At 43.2% G+C, this 16219-nt stretch overlaps 1 protein-coding gene across 1 annotated transcript in view; it reads left to right on the forward strand.

Moving 5' to 3' along the window:
• Positions 1–5203: 5203 nt before the first annotated feature.
• LOC146679589 (NACHT, LRR and PYD domains-containing protein 3-like) overlaps positions 5204–16219 on the forward strand; it is a 31511-nt gene continuing 20495 nt past the window's right edge. The window contains exons 1-6 of the mRNA XM_085450243.1: positions 5204–5313; positions 9123–9248; positions 9333–9434; positions 11657–11735; positions 13722–13926; positions 14078–15875. Coding sequence (XP_085306369.1) covers positions 9160–9248; positions 9333–9434; positions 11657–11735; positions 13722–13926; positions 14078–15875 — 2273 coding nt within the window. The 5' untranslated portion in view covers positions 5204–5313; positions 9123–9159. The remainder of the gene's footprint in view (positions 5314–9122; positions 9249–9332; positions 9435–11656; positions 11736–13721; positions 13927–14077; positions 15876–16219) is intronic.

A 16219-nucleotide genomic window follows, 5' to 3' on the forward strand; every position in this document is an offset into this window, starting at 1 on the left:
TGTGCAGGTGACTATTACTGTGCAGAATTATTAGGCAACTTAACAAAAAACAAATATATACCCATTTCAATTATTTATTTTTACCAGTGACACCAATATAACATCTCCACATTCACAAATATACATTTCTGACATTCAAAAACAAAACAAAAACAAATCAGCGACCAATATAGCCACCTTTCTTTGCAAGGACACTCAAAAGCCTGCCATCCATGGATTCTGTCAGTGTTTTGATCTGTTCACCATCAACATTGCGTGCAGCAGCAACCACAGCCTCCCAGACACTGTTCAGAGAGGTGTACTGTTTTCCCTCCTTGTAAATCTCACATTTGATGATGGACCACAGGTTCTCAATGGGGTTCAGATCAGGTGAACAAGGAGGCCATGTCATTAGTTTTTCTTCTTTTATACCCTTTCTTGCAGCCACGCTGTGGAGTACTTGGACGCGTGTGATGGAGCATTGTCCTGCATGAAAATCATGTTTTTCTTGAAGGATGCAGACTTCTTCCTGTACCACTGCTTGAAGAAGGTGTCTTCCAGAAACTGGCAGTAGGACTGGGAGTTGAGCTTGACTCCATCCTCAACCCGAAAAGGCCCCACAAGCTCATCTTTGATGATACCAGCCCAAACCAGTACTCCACCTCCACCTTGCTGGCGTCTGAGTGGGACTGGAGCTCTCTGCCCTTTACCAATCCAGCCACGGGCCCATCCATCTGGCTCATCAAGACTCACTCTCATTTCATCAGTCCATAAAACCTTAGAAAAACCAGTCTTGAGATATTTCTTGGCCCAGTCTTGACGTTTCAGCTTGTGTGTCTTGTTCAGTGGTGGTCGTCTTTCAGCCTTTCTTACCTTGGCCATGTCTCTGAGTATTGCACACCTTGTGCTTTTGGGCACTCCAGTGATGTTGCAGCTCTGAAATATGGTCAAACTGGTGGCAAGTGGCATCTTGGCAGCTGCACGCTTGACTTTTCTCAGTTCATGGGCAGTTATTTTGCGCCTTGGTTTTTCCACACGCTTCTTGTGACCCTGTTGACTATTTTGAATGAAACGCTTGATTGTTCGATGATCACGCTTCAGAAGCTTTGCAATTTTGAGACTGCTGCATCCCTCTGCAAGATATCTCACTGTTTTTGACTTTTCTGAGCCTGTCAAGTCCTTCTTTTGACCCATTTTGCCAAAGGAAAGGACGTTGCCTAATAATTATGCACACCTGATATAGGGTGTTGATGTCATTAGACCACACCCCTTCTCATTACAGAGATGCACATCACCTAATATGCTTAATTGGTAGTAGGCTTTCGAGCCTATACAGCTTGGAGTAAGACAACATGCATGAAGAGGATGATGTGGACAAAATACTCATTTGCCTAATAATTCGTCACTCCCTGTATACGATCTGCATGAAACTTAACTACTTAACACGTCTCAGTTCTTGTTGAGATGATGTGATACAGTCTAGTAAGAGTGGTTAGCTGCCAGATGACTCACAATTACAAAAGATCAGGTGATATTTCAGACCGAGGGAAAATCACTGGGGTGATCGCAGGAAGAGGCAGAAAAGCACAGACGTGCTGGACCTCACAGTCATTTGGAAAAGGTAAGAATGAATCTGTCTTCATTCATCTACATGGAAATATATCACCAACAAACAAACCAATAATACAACCAAATCACTCCCAGTTCAAGACTTTGGTTATTTACAGCATTTGAAACATACTGTGTAGCTCAGTTAAAACAGCCCAAGGCCAAGTGAAAGTGCTGAGAGGGAAAAGATCATGATTAACGATTTATTTAAACTCATAACTGGGGCAGCGGCTGAGCTTTGTGAGCTGCAGCTTAAAACATGTAACCATGCTTTCAGCGTTGCAAATTTCCTGTTACTAGCTAGGTCAAATCCAAATTTAGTGTACAGGTCATAAGATCATATAGAGGCAAAATCCTGATACATCATGAATCATTTTTACGTTTTAGTTGTAATAATTATATATTTCTTGTTCATTTTAGTTCTCATGTGGTCAAAAAGTCTAAGTCAAAATTCTCAGCATTTTCAAATTACCGTAGAGCTTCTTAATTTATATAGATAATTTTAATATTCTACTGCTCAGAAATAATTTACAATTTCCAGCTGTGAATTCCATCTTATTTACAGTTTTTAACATTATATACTAGATGGGACTTGATGAAATGACCAATATAGATATATGCCCAGTAGCAGAATATCTTGTAATTATGTTTTACTCCCCTCTGGTGGCCAAATTAAACACGAGGCGATCGTGGCTCAAGAGTTGGCAGCTCGTCTTGTAATCGGAAGGTTGCCGGTTCGAGCCCCGGCTCGGACAGTCTCGGTTGTCGTGTCCTTGGGCAAGACACTTCACCTACCGGTGTTGGCCAGAAGGGCCGATGGCACGATATGGCAGCCTCGCTTATGTAAGTGCGCCCCAGGGCATCTGACAAGGATGCCTCCATAATGTATTTATTTTTAACTTAAATCACTGCAAATATTTGAGAATATTTTATCATTAACGATGCCATGATTGATTCTGTTAGATCTTTATTGACAGAATGTGTTTGGAAAGGAAAATCCCTTCACACGTTTTCCGCAGCAATAGCACTTATGTTAACTCTGAGTCTGAATAAAGTGCACAAACAGATTAGAAAAAATCGCTCTTATGAATCGGGTGTGCCAAGACTCCATTGTTTTACAGTCTGCAGCTTTCAGAAAAAACACAATAGCTTTGATTGAAAGAATCTTGGAGTCCAAAGATTCCAAAGGACTGAACATTTCAGTTCACCCAGGTCACTTTCAACAGACAACCTCCTTATCCCAGCAGTGACCGGACATTTTGTTAAGAATACCAATAGGAATTCTTGATATGTTTGTCATTAATTCATGCAGTCATAAGCAGTCATGCATGACTTCAGCATGACTTAACTATATGATTTGCATTCTTAATATAAAGTGTTAATATTTCTCCATCCAGGGGAAAAGTTTGGGAAAACCATGGACAGGTCACCAGTCTATCACAGGGCAAACACAGAGATAACCATTCATACTCACATTCACAACCACAGGCAACTTAGAATAGCCAGTTAACTTATCACATATGTTTTTGGACAGAGGGAAGAAGAAGAAGCCAGAGTATCAAGAGAAAACATAGCTGCTTCACAGAGTAAGGCCCCAGCAGAGCAGTGGAGCACAGAGCACCTTTGTTTTTATAGACGGCAATTTCATTTTTATCAGTGTAGGAGGAACATAGGCATGCACACATGCACACGAAGGTGACATGATGTCCAGTAATAGAAATAGTTTCACATGACTGTATACCAGAGATTATTGGTGTCTGTAAGGCATTTAAATGTGCACCATTGTGTAACCAAGGGCTGAAGAAGATCACTAACTTGTAAATTTGGTTGTGAATGAAGCTGTTGAAACTGTGGAAAACCCCAAGGACAAAAAAAGTACATAATGGGAAGTTGACACTAAAAGTGATCTGTTAGGTAACTTTCTCGTACAACTAAACCCGCTTGTACAGATTTAATAACCTACCTTCTTTGAGTCATTTTCCTAAATGTGCTACTGCATGGTAGCCAACACTGGTAAACTACAGAGACACCTAATGCTAATTACTACTAAGTGGTCAGATTAGTTATGACAGAAGCAGAGATGAGGAAACATAGTCAACATTTTTCTAACACTGCTGTTACATAATATTAACCATGTCTTCAGTATTAAAACTAGATTCATGTTTGTCCCAGTGAAGGTCCTAAATATTCAGAGAGTAAGGCCAAATGACATGTATGTGGTCATTTAGGCTGGAAGACTTTTGTGTAACTTTAGTATGTAGATTTGTTTCATTTCACAAACTTATTTAATTTAGTGTTACAGAAACTTCACACTGTCATTTTCTAGCCTAATATTGTAGTTATTTTGGACCATTATAACTTTCCATTTCTACAACCTTCAGCTGCTTAATTTTGTTTCTTGTTTTTAAATTCATTAAAGATGGGGTATAATCATTCCACCCTGGAAAAAGAAAAATGTAAAGAAATCATTAAAAACTCCAAATTACTACGATATTCATGCCCATTCATGCTGATGAGTTTAAATTTCAGACCACAACCATACCTCTTTGTCATGACTGTTGTCATGTTGTCATGTTTTGGAAAGCAGGACCCAATTGCAGGACCTTCTGAGTTGGCAACAATGAGTTTATTTACAGTCAAATAAAGAACAAGCAGTGCAAACAGTCCACGGTGTCTTATTTCTTCCTTGTCGATTTCCCAGAGCTCCCATGCACTGAATCCTTCCTGTGGTCCTTGGTGACCAACACTTTGAGAACAGATTCGCCTTGGAGTGCTGCAGTTACTGACTGTGTCCCCCAACAACCCAGCATTGACTGAAGCTCAGCTCAGCCACTCAGTTAAGCCTCTTTTGTGGTTCAGTGTTTAATGTTTAAACTGTTTATGGCTGCAGAGACGCCCACAGTCAGGCTGTTGTTGTGGAAGTTTTCCATTAAACAAAGCCTGAAGATGAGCGGTGAGCGGTAGCTAACATTCTTTAATCAAACACAAAGAAAAACCCAGCTTGTGAAGAGCCTGCATGATCGCAGGGCAGACAGGCAGCAGAGTCTCACCAGCCTAGCATGGCTCTCACTTAAACACCTCCTTCAGAAACAAAAGGCAGTACACAGCTGTTTCACACCTTAAGCTTCACACTCTCTTGCTGCCTCCCAGAGTCCTCGAAGAGACAAAAGACTCTTCCTGTGGAGTCGTCTGCTTCCCCCAACTTCCTTACTAGACCCCCACCATCTGTCTAACTGTATGAGTGTGAGACATGTTAAAATCCAGTGGCACCAAGGCATCATACAATAACATAATGTGATTAATACATAAATAAAAGAAATTCCAATACACTGTCTACTGTTGAATTGTTATATACAGTGCAGCAGCTGACCGTTGACCTGAGAGCTTCAGACTCATTGCTGGTGTGAAGTGTTTAATGCTTATCTATTGAAGCTTGCAGACACACCCACATTATCTTATTCGTTCTCAGGGTTGTTTAGAGTGTTGGAGCAGAAACCTGCTGCAGGTTAATTATTGATCAAATTAATATCACATAAGGTGCAGCAGCTGACCTTTGACCTGTGAGCTTCAGAGTCTTTGCTGGTGTGAAGTGTTTAGTGTGACTTCAGCCTGCAGACACAGAGGACTGATGACGGAGAAGAAGCAGAGGATTTTCTCTGTTTCTACACAGACCTGGTCCAGACAGCAGAGAGCTGCAGAGTGAAGACGTTCATTGGAAGAAGCTGAGTAAGTTCAACATCCTCTTTGAATCCTGGATCAGGAAGTGAAGCCGGTGAATGTTTGGTGTTTAAATAAGGTTTCTGTCTTTGACTCAGCCTGCTGTCACTTTGGTTTAGAGAGAAAAACAGGTTTCAGATTAACTGGTGTTCCTGCTGCTCCAGCACTAAAGGACAGTATAGGTGACCGCGCTGATGCCTGTTCATAATTTACCAAAGCTAATTGATTGATTGATGCCATGCCAGCGCCATCTTACCCTTCGGACCATACATACATTACACCAGGGGTGTCAAACTCAAATACACAAATACACACCCTCTGTGACTGGCTACACTCGGCCTGCACCCTCCACCCTCTGTGACTGGCTACACCCGACCTGTACACCACCCTCTGTGACTGGCTACACTCGTCCTGCACCCTCCACCCTCTGTGACTGGCTACACTCGACCTGCACCCTCCACCCTCTGTGACTGGCAACACTCGTCCTGCACCCTCCACCCTCTGTGACTGGCTACAGGACTGTTTGACTGGCAGACAAACACTGGCGTCCCACAGGGTTGCGTCCTCAGCCCCATCCTCTACACCCTGGTCACTCATTACTGTGTCACCTCCAACAAAGACAACATCATTTTGAAGTTCACGGATGACACTGCAGCGATCGGTCGCATCACTGGAGAGGACGACGTGGCTTATAGGAGAGAGGAGGCTGGTCTGGTGTCACGGTGTGAGGACAACAACCTCACCCTCAACACTGATAAGACAAAGGAGATGATAGTGGACACGAGGAAGAAGAAGAGGCCTCACCAGCCGCTGTTTACCCGGGAGCATGAAGTGGAGAGGTGGAGCAGCAGTACCTGGGCGTCCACATCAGTGAGGACCTCACCTGGACACTGAACACCACACAGCTGGTCAAGAAGGCTCAGCAGCTGCTGTATTTCCTGAGGAGGCTGAGGAAATTTGGTATGTTGGCCAAGATCCTCAGCAGGTTCTACAGCTGCACTTTGGAGAGCACCCTGACCAGCTGCATCACTGCATGGTACGGCAGCACTACTGCAAACCGCAAACGCCTGCAGAGAGTGATAACAACTGTGGAGAAGATCATCAGGACCCCGCTGCCCTCTCTGCAGAGCAGCTACCATCACAGAGTCCAGAGGAGAGACACACCTCTGCCCTCGAGACGAAGGTTCAGAAGTGTGAAATGTAGAACATCCAGACTCAACAACTCCATCTTCCCCACTGCTATCAGACTCCTGAACAGCTGACCGACCTCAAACTGCAGTTTGCACATCAGGTCGCTTTGCACACTAAGTTCATTTTGCACATTAAACTCCATGTACATCCATGTACATCGACATCTGCAGACCACACGTGTCTTCAGTTACTTATTTGTACTTATTTGCAGTTATTTATCTTTTTATTTTATTTTTTTAAGTTATTTTTTTATCCTTATTTTATCTTTTTATTTATTCTTATCTTGTTCTTTTAACCATTATCTAACTTGGCATTGTGCACGGTGTGTTTAGATTCAGTTTAAATTCAGGGACATGGAGCCCCTGTTGATCCTCTACCTAATCACACGAGCCACGGTGTGAGAACGGGTGTGGGTCACAATCAGCCAAGGTCTTGGGTGAACCCATTGTGAGATCTAGCCCCACCCCATCATGTGATTTCCTGTGATCAAATGTCCCAGGATGTAAGTGAGCGTTAAGACGTCCATGTCCCTCTTCAAGCAACTTAAAGAAGTCCAGACGCTTTTCTTTCCAAGCTCCTTCAACAACATCATTCATAGAACAGCTTCCAGCTTCTTTTGCTCGGCTACAGTTTGGATGGATTTGCAGATGCAACAAGACTAAAATGGTTAGGGTCAGGAGGTCAAAGGTCAGAGCTCCTGTGGGTCTGAGGGCGGCCTCACGCTGGAGAAGGATGAAGGAGTCTGACCTGAGCCAGTGTTGGACATGAACACATCAGCACTGCTGTCAGTGAGCCTAACGACAGCCGTTAGCATCATTTCAGTGTTTCAGTCATAAAAACACTTCCTGTCTCTGTGGTGGTTACAGTGACATCATGCAGTTTGTGCTTTGACCTCCAGAGGGCGACAAATCAGCACAGACAGAGAGCTCCATTCAAACTTTGCTGCCATCAGGAATAATTCTTCAAATATAATCATCAGTGTTTGAGCAGTTATGATATCAGGGACAATCTAGACATGTGTGACAATACTGAACATGTCACATGACACACCTCAAACATCATGTGATCCACTCTCAGTCTGCACTTTCATTCATGACTTCAACAGGTTGAAATGAGCTTTGAAGAAACATTCAGTGAAATAAATCTTTCATGGATTCATGTGAGCAGCAGATGAACTTTGTACCAACAACATCTTCAATAACAGAGTCTGAATGAAGCTCAGGTGTTGATGCTGCTCACTGATTGGACGCTTGCTTTCAGCTCTGCTCTCAGTCTTTACTGCACAGGTGAAGGTAGAAAGTGTGACTGGATCTATAGACTGGAAACAGAGAAACATGCTGAACATTTGAAGCTTTGCAGCAGAAATGTTCATGTTACAAATACAGCAGAGCTGATCTGGGATCAGTGTGTTCACACCTGCAGCTACAACAAGGTTTCATGTCTCCACACGTCAGCATGTGAACTTTACTCTGACTCAGTCCGAGCAGTCAGACGGCATATTTTTAAAGTTAACACATCAGCACACACAGAGCTGAGCCCCTCCCACCTGTGCTGAGTTTCAGGTGGAGCCCCGCCTCCTTCCAGGAAGCAGCTCACCTGTGTGTCCGTGTTTAGTGTCCAGGTGTGGAGTGGAGCTTGTTGTTGGTGTGTGAAGAAACTGTAAGTTTGCTTTGTTTCCTCCTTTAACAGTTTGTCTTTAGGAACTTTACTGTTTGTTCAGCTCGTGTTTGATTTCTTCACACAACAAACTGTGTGTGTTTGTATTTCCGGTCTCTCCATTAAAGTCAGTGTGTAATGTTTCCTGGCTAACATCAGCTGTGTGCAGCTTAGTTCAGCACAAATCTGCCGCTCCATAGTTCACGGTAACGGACTCACAGCTGGACCAACGAGGCCGAGTGTGTCCGCCACTCTGAGCTACGTTCGTGTTTGTGTACTTGTAGTTTGTACTTTGAGTTCAGTCAGAGCCCACAGAGGACGCAGCGTACGTGATGACGTCACAGCCCTTTACCTCCTTTACTGTCACTGTGATTAATATTTACACACGAGACACCTGCAGAGCTCTGACGCTGAGCTAGCACACAGCATGCTAACGCTAAGCTAACGCTAAGCTAACGCTAAGCTAACGCTAAGAGTTCTTACAGACACGAGTTAAAAAGCTGCTTTTAGTGTGTGATCAGAGTCCAGGACTGAGAGCAGCAGCAGAGCTGATGGATGATGAATTACTGGATGGAAGAAGCTTCTCATTAGCAGTGAATCAGTGTGTGTGCAGTTCTCTGCAAACTCAGCAGCAAGAATTAGTGTGAAGCTTTAACTCTGCTGATCCTCTTTGAATCCTGGATCAGCTGAAATGTTTAAAATGTTGTTCACACGTGTTGGACTGACTGAAGCTTCCAGTCACAGTGACTCAGTGTGTGTCAGTGAATGCATCGTGTGTGCTTCAGGCTCCATCTAGTGGACTGATAGCAGAGCAGCTGATGGCAGCTTCCTCTGCCTCACACTGCTGTCTGACTGCATCCAGCTGACACTGAGATGAAGCAGGAAAGAAGCAGCTGATATTTGGACAGCACACATGATGAAAGGAGGATTTCAGCTGATGTGCACATGAATGATTTGTGTTTCCTCTGCAGGTAGAAAGTGTGTGTGAGCTGATGTGAATTGAGCAGCATGGATCAGTGTGAGGACAGAGAGGAGGGAGTCCCTCCCTCTAAAAGCACTCTGTGTGGGGAACATGAGAGCCAGACCAAAGCTCAGAGGTGAGATGACCATCTCTAACTGTGCATGACTCTTCTCCATGTCACAGCTCAGCACTCACATCACTGCTGCATCACTATTCACAGGAACCAGCCTGGACCTCCACCCAGCTCTGTGTCCTTACAGAGTGACGCGTCTAAAGGTCTTCCCATTGAATTTAAAGTCCAGCCTGTGTCTGCTGCAGAGAGGTGAGCTGTTAGCAACATGAACTCTTTGATTAAACTGCTTGATGTTGTTGGATATAAACTACAAACACGTCGTTCCCTCAGTCCCATTTAAACTGTCTTTTAAAACAAGCCTTTGGTTTCTAAACAACTGAAAACCCACTTCAGCAAACAGGAAGTGATCAGAGCGTCCGTCCACTTCCTGTCAGGCCCTGCAAACATTTCATATTGAAGAAAAGTAGCTGATATCTCACATTTTTACTCCACCACATTCAACCATTTTGACATTTTACAGCATGAAACTCTTGTCACATGACTCCTGTTATGTTATAGAGTCATGTGACCACCAGGGAGGGATTTGTATGGATGAAACACATTCAAATCAATCTGATTCATCAATGGAAACATTTTTGGTGTAAATGCAGCAACACTGAAAACGCTGAAGATAAAAACACAACAGATGAAATATGAACAAATCGAGGCTTTGAATACACGTGTGTGTGTTTGAGACACAGAGATAAATGGATTGTGTGTCTGTCCTATTGCTGCGTGAGGGTTTTATTGTAGATTTTGTGCGTGTACACTTTTGACCACGAAGGTGTTGAAAGGGCGTAAAACAGTTGGAGGCACCAGAGTGAACACTAGTGCTGTCAGTAGATTAAAACATGACTAATTAATGACACAATCTTCTGTCATTAATCCTGATTAATCACAATTACTTGATCAATAGCTGCAGTTACATTTTTCCAACTTTATATTTAAGCCTGTAACAGACGTTTACACCATATAATGAAGTCAATGCAGAATAAACACAAAGAATGTTAAACGCTTCAATTCAAAGAGACTTTGAATAGTTTTCAGTCTTTAACTCAGCTTCTCTGCTGTAAATACAACTTTGTAACAAACATATATACTAAAAGCTAAGTGTGCACTAATATATAATAATATATAATCTATATTACTGCTGTTAATGAAAATGTTTAATCAGACTCATCACAGGGTTACTGTGGATTCATTTGGATTAATCACCATTAAACATCATTTTTAATGTAAACGAATCAAAGTTCATTTCATGAGCAAACAGAGTCGAGAGAAAAGGGCAAATTTACACACTTAACATGTTTATTGAACATGTAAACATTGATTAACCTCCTGAATGAGCCGACCCCCCCAGGGACAGTCCTGCATGCTAATGATGGGCTCTGCTCTGTACCTGCAGGATTCTGTCAGCCACAAACTCCTCAGCTGATCCTGAATCTGAGCCCATCTGTCAAACAATCATTTTCTTCACAGGTCTGTGGAGGTGGCACTGATCCTGCAGCAGTCTAACACTCTCTGTCACTCTTCTTCAAGTCTTTGACACGAGGAACCAAAACTATGTTATTAACAACACTAACAGGTCTGCAGTTTGTCCACTTGGCATCAGTGCTTTGCATTGTTGTGATATTTTAAGCTGGAAGTGCTTCGGTGAAAAGAAAATTCCTTCTGTCACGATGTGCAGAATCCTTCATGTTGGTCGGCTGGTCCGCCTTGTTATTTTTTTAATGCTCAAACTTTCCATCGGGAGGTCAGTGTGTGTTTGTCATCTTCCATATTGAGCTGATTGGTTCAGCTTCCGTCACTAACAGATGTGCTGCACATCTGCACGTGTGCAAAGGTAACTCTACTCGGACAAACTGCCCGAAGTGCGTTGATAGAAACATTTCAGGGATTTTGAGTCGTTCTGCATCCAGATGTGTCGTGTTAAAGGTTTTTATCATGTTAATCATGATAACAGATGAACCCCTAACCCTACATGTTAATTTTGACAGCACTGGTAAATCCTTTTTAATGTTCTTCTGTCAGATCATTGATTAGACTCGACTCCAAATACGAGACTCAGAAAACTCAAATGAAAACTCAAATCAAAGCAATGAGAAAAGGACTTCTTGTGTTAGAATGAAAACATATGGAAGTGGTCAGGTTTCAAACAGTCGTTGAATCTACTGCACAGTTACATTCAGGGACCTGTGGCCTCCTGAGAGCATTAGTTGATGGTTCATCACAGTTTTCTCAAAGTTTCCTCTGAGCTTCTGCAGCATCATCACTTCCATCACTGATGAAAGAAAGTTCATAGAAAACAGAAAATATATCTTCAGAATCTGAGAGTCTAAAACTTGACAGACTTGATTCAGATGAAGTTATTTGAGCAGAAACTCCTGGATCTTTATCCTGTGTTGATCTAATCCTTCATGGTTCCTCCACAGAGTGGAGCAGCAGAGCTCAGAGGTTCCCAGTGGTCAGTCTGCCCAGCAGCATCAAACACAGCTGGACTCCATATTTATGGTCTGTACATGTACAACAACTACTTTATTATTAATAATAATGCATTTATTTATAGGTCCCTTTCAGAACACCAAGGACTCTGTGGACTAAACGACCAAAAGAAACAAACTTTGAAATCAGACGGAGCAAATGTGATCACAGGGAAACGTTTTAAACATCGAGGCTTTAAACAAAAACCAAAGTGAAACAGTTTGTAGTCGAGATCAGTGGGAATGAAGCTGAATAACTGTTTCTTCAATAACTTTGAGCTCTTAAAAAACAAAAACTAGCTGAAAGTCTGGCTGCTCTTATGAAAAGTACAGAGAAATTATGGGTCGCTCAACACTTGTGCACAATATAGGAGTTTAAATAAATCTGAAGAATAACTCAGTCCTACAATCATACTGATAAAATCATCTACAGCTAACTATCCAAGTGGATTTGTTTAAGACAGCTCCATCTGCTGGTGGCCCTCTGCAGGTGCATGAAAGGGGCGTGTTTATATTGAAAGTAGTAGAGAAAGTAAACCCCACGGGAAGGAGGAGGACTCTCAGCGGCTTCCAGCTCATATTCAGACATTTGACTTCTCACTGAAAGCAGCAAGTTTGAGTGTCTGTACCTTAGTTAGAAGAGATAACATGGTCATAGTAATTAGAGTTGATTGAGCAATGCTGTCCTTATAATGTAGTTTATGATTTTTATACATCTTTTTATGGACAAGTCCAGTATTTCTGTAGAGCCTCTCAACTTGGTGACAGCAGTCAAAGTTCACGTGTAAACCAGAGCAGCAAATCAGGTCCAAATGTGTTGTTCACAGTGAGTGGGATCATCATTGGCTGCTATGTTAACCTCCTGCAGCAGGATGTGTTTGGTCAGAGAATGGATAGATCACGAAGTCATTGTTGAGTTTAGGGAGACAGTAGACAGTTGGAGGAGGTTCAGCCAGTTGACACACAGTAGATAAAATAACTGAAGGCAGGAGCAGACACCTGTATGACTTTCCACCTCTCACATAGATTATTTCCCTGGGCAGCGCCACAGGGCTGGTAGATGTAAACAAAGCTGGAGGAGAGGATTTATTCATCTGAGAAAAGTCACAGAGTTGTGTCTTGATGCTCAATCATCCAGGTACGTAAATCCCAAAAAGCTTGATTCTGTTCATCTGGATGTTTTCAGTGGGAGAAACGTTTCATCATCATCAGGTGACTTCTTCAGTCTCAGCTGACTGCAGGTTTCAATCTCATAAACAGGACATTTGTATGACTGAAACCAGCCCACTGAAGGAACAATGGGCTGGGAGGTCAGTTCATTGATCATTGGTACGCATATTGTCAGGACCATTGATCAATGGTTGTTGATCAATGTTCATGAGTCCAGTTCACAGAGAGCTGGGGAATGGCTGCAATCACAGCATGTAAGATGGTGACAGTTGTACCCTTGGGCCCCTCCTCCATTCAGAGATGGTCTTTCCTTTTCACATAAATGGCCTCCTTGACTCCGCCCTCAAACCAGCGTTCACATTTACTCAGGACCTTCTTGATGTGAAGTTCTTCTGCTTCGCTGGCTGCTGTGTCTGTGGGGATGGTGTTTGTTCTGTGTTGTTGTGTCCTGATGACGCCCAGTTTGTGCCCCAGTGGATGATGAGAGTCAAACCTTAAATACAGATCTGTATGCGTAAACAGAGTGAACCTTTAAGACCAGTTGTCTGTACGATCAACTCAGTCACCTGAAACATCTCCAAGTTTCTGGCTTTGATCATCAACCTGTTGGTAGTTCAGCTCTGAACACCAGTGAAATGTTTCTCCCACTGAAATCGCTGCATTCATATGAACAGCATCAATGTTTTGGGATCATGGAGTTGTGGACAAAGTCTCAGTTAATCAGATAAAGTCAAACCTATAATTGGTAAAGAGTTCGCGGATGATATGCCCCTTGATCGTAAAGAAGTGGATGTTGTGTGGACTAAAGTTCAGAGTGGTGGGTCATTCATAAAGTATTCTGTTCCAGCTGCTGGAGGACAACATCATCACTTTTGTGAAGAACGAGCTGAAGAAGATCCAGAAGGCTCTGAATCCAAATAAGCCCCAGTGCTTGGAGTTTCAGAGGGAGGATGATGAGCAGAGGAGAAACAGCAGAGAGGCATTTGTGAAGATCACAGTGGACTTCCTGAGGAGAATGAAGCAGGAGGAGCTGGCTGACCGTCTGCAGAGACGTAAGAGGATTTATCTAAAGATTTAAGCTGCTGGATAAATGAGACACTTGTGACACCAGTGTGTTCAGTCATTTCTCAGTGGGTCAGAAATTGTCATCAGCATTTTGTAAAATGTGATTGTTAAAGTTGTATTTTTATTATTATTATTCAGAACTTCCAGCTGCTGTTTGTCATCGTAACCTTAAATCCACCCTGAAGAAGAAGTTCCAGTGTGTGTTTGAGGGCATCGCTAAAGCAGGAAACCCAACCCTCCTGAATCAGATCTACACAGAGCTCTACATCACAGAGGGAGGGACTGCAGAGGTCAATGATGAACATGAGGTCAGACAGATTGAAACAGCATCCAGGAAACCAGACAGACCAGAAACAACCATCAGACAAGAAGACATCTTTAAAGCCTCACCTGGCAGAGATGAACCAATCAGAACAGTGCTGACAAAGGGAGTGGCTGGCATTGGGAAAACAGTCTTAACACAGAAATACAGCCTGGACTGGGCTGAAGACAAAGCCAACCAGGACATCCAGTTCATATTTCCATTCACTTTCAGAGAGCTGAATGTGCTGAAAGAGGAAAAGTTCAGCTTGGTGGGACTTGTTCATCACTTCTTTACTGAAACCAAAGAAGCAGGAATCTGCAGCTTTGAAGACTTCCAGGTTGTGTTCATCTTTGATGGTCTGGATGAGTGTCGACTTCCTCTGGACTTCCACAAAACTACAATCCTAACTGACCCTAGAAAGTCCACCTCAGTGGATGTGCTGCTGATAAACCTCATCAGGGGGAAACTGCTTCCCTCTGCTCGCCTCTGGATAACCACACGACCTGCAGCAGCCAATCAGATCCCTCCTGACTGTGTTGGCATGGTGACAGAGGTCAGAGGGTTCACTGACCCACAGAAGGAGGAGTACTTCAGGAAGAGATTCAGAGATGAGGAGCAGGCCAGCAGCATCATCTCCCACATCAAGACATCACGAAGCCTCCACATCATGTGTCACATCCCAGTCTTCTGCTGGATCACTGCTACAGTTCTGGAGGATGTGCTGGAAACCAGAGAGGGAGGACAGCTGCCCAAGACCCTGACTGAGATGTACATCCACTTCCTGGTGGTTCAGGCCAAAGTGAAGAAGGTCAAGTATGATGGAGGAGCTGAGACAGATCCACACTGGAGTCCTGAGAGCAGGAAGATGATGGAGTCTCTGGGAAAACTGGCTTTTGATCAGCTGCAGAAAGGAAACCTGATCTTCTATGAATCAGACCTGACAGAGTGTGGCATCGATATCAGAGCAGCCTCAGTGTACTCAGGAGTGTTCACACAGATCTTTAAAGAGGAGAGAGGACTGTACCAGGACAAGGTGTTCTGCTTCATCCATCTGAGTGTTCAGGAGTTTCTGGCTGCTCTTCATGTCCATCTGACCTTCATCAACTCTCGACTCAATCTGCTGGAACAACAACAAACAACCTCCCAGAAGTCTGAAACAGGAGATTCTGCAGAGAAACACTTCTACCAGAGTGCTGTGAACAAGGCCTTACAGAGTCCAAATGGACACCTGGACTTGTTCCTCCGCTTCCTCCTGGGTCTTTCCCTGCAGACCAATCAGACTCTCCTACGAGCCCTGATGACACAGACAGGAAGTAGCTCACTGACCAATCAGGAAACAGTCCAGTACATCAAGGAGAAGCTCAGTAAGAATCTGTCTGCAGAGAAAAGCATCAATCTGATCCACTGTCTGAATGAACTGAATGATCGTTCTCTAGTGGAGGAGATCCAACAATACAGGACTTCAGGAAGTCTCTCCACAGGTAAACTGTCTCCTGCTCAGTGCTCAGCTCTGACCTTCATCTTACTGTCATCAGAAGAAGATCTGGATGAGTTTGACTTCAAGAAATACTCTGCTTCAGAGGAGGCTCTTCTGAGAATGCTGCCAGTGGTCAAAGCCTCCAACAAAGCTCTGTGAGTAAACATGTTGTCATCGCTTCATTGTTAAAATCATGGGAAATAAATCAGAAATGCTGAGTTCAAAGAGCACTGTAACATTTTTTTTAAAATAGTAAATTAAATTATCATCAGTCACTCGGTAAATATATGGTAGTTTTAATGTTTCACTCCAGCATTTCTAAAACACACTTTGTTCTGTAACTCTTATCAAAGGACAATCCAGACCCAGCCTATAAGAACATGAGCTCTGATGCTTCAGCCCCTCTGACAGGTTTATTATCCTCAGCTTGGTCATTTGTCTCCAACTCCAGGAGTTTGGTTGTTTTATTCTAAAGCACAAACTTCACCTGCCAGACTTC

This window comes from Copadichromis virginalis, unplaced genomic scaffold (assembly GCF_057382275.1).
Source record: "Copadichromis virginalis isolate Kocher_CV1m ecotype Utaka unplaced genomic scaffold, C_Virginalis_male_GT1.1 unmapped_scaffold_1, whole genome shotgun sequence".
In the NCBI taxonomy this organism is placed as follows: domain Eukaryota; kingdom Metazoa; phylum Chordata; class Actinopteri; order Cichliformes; family Cichlidae; genus Copadichromis; species Copadichromis virginalis.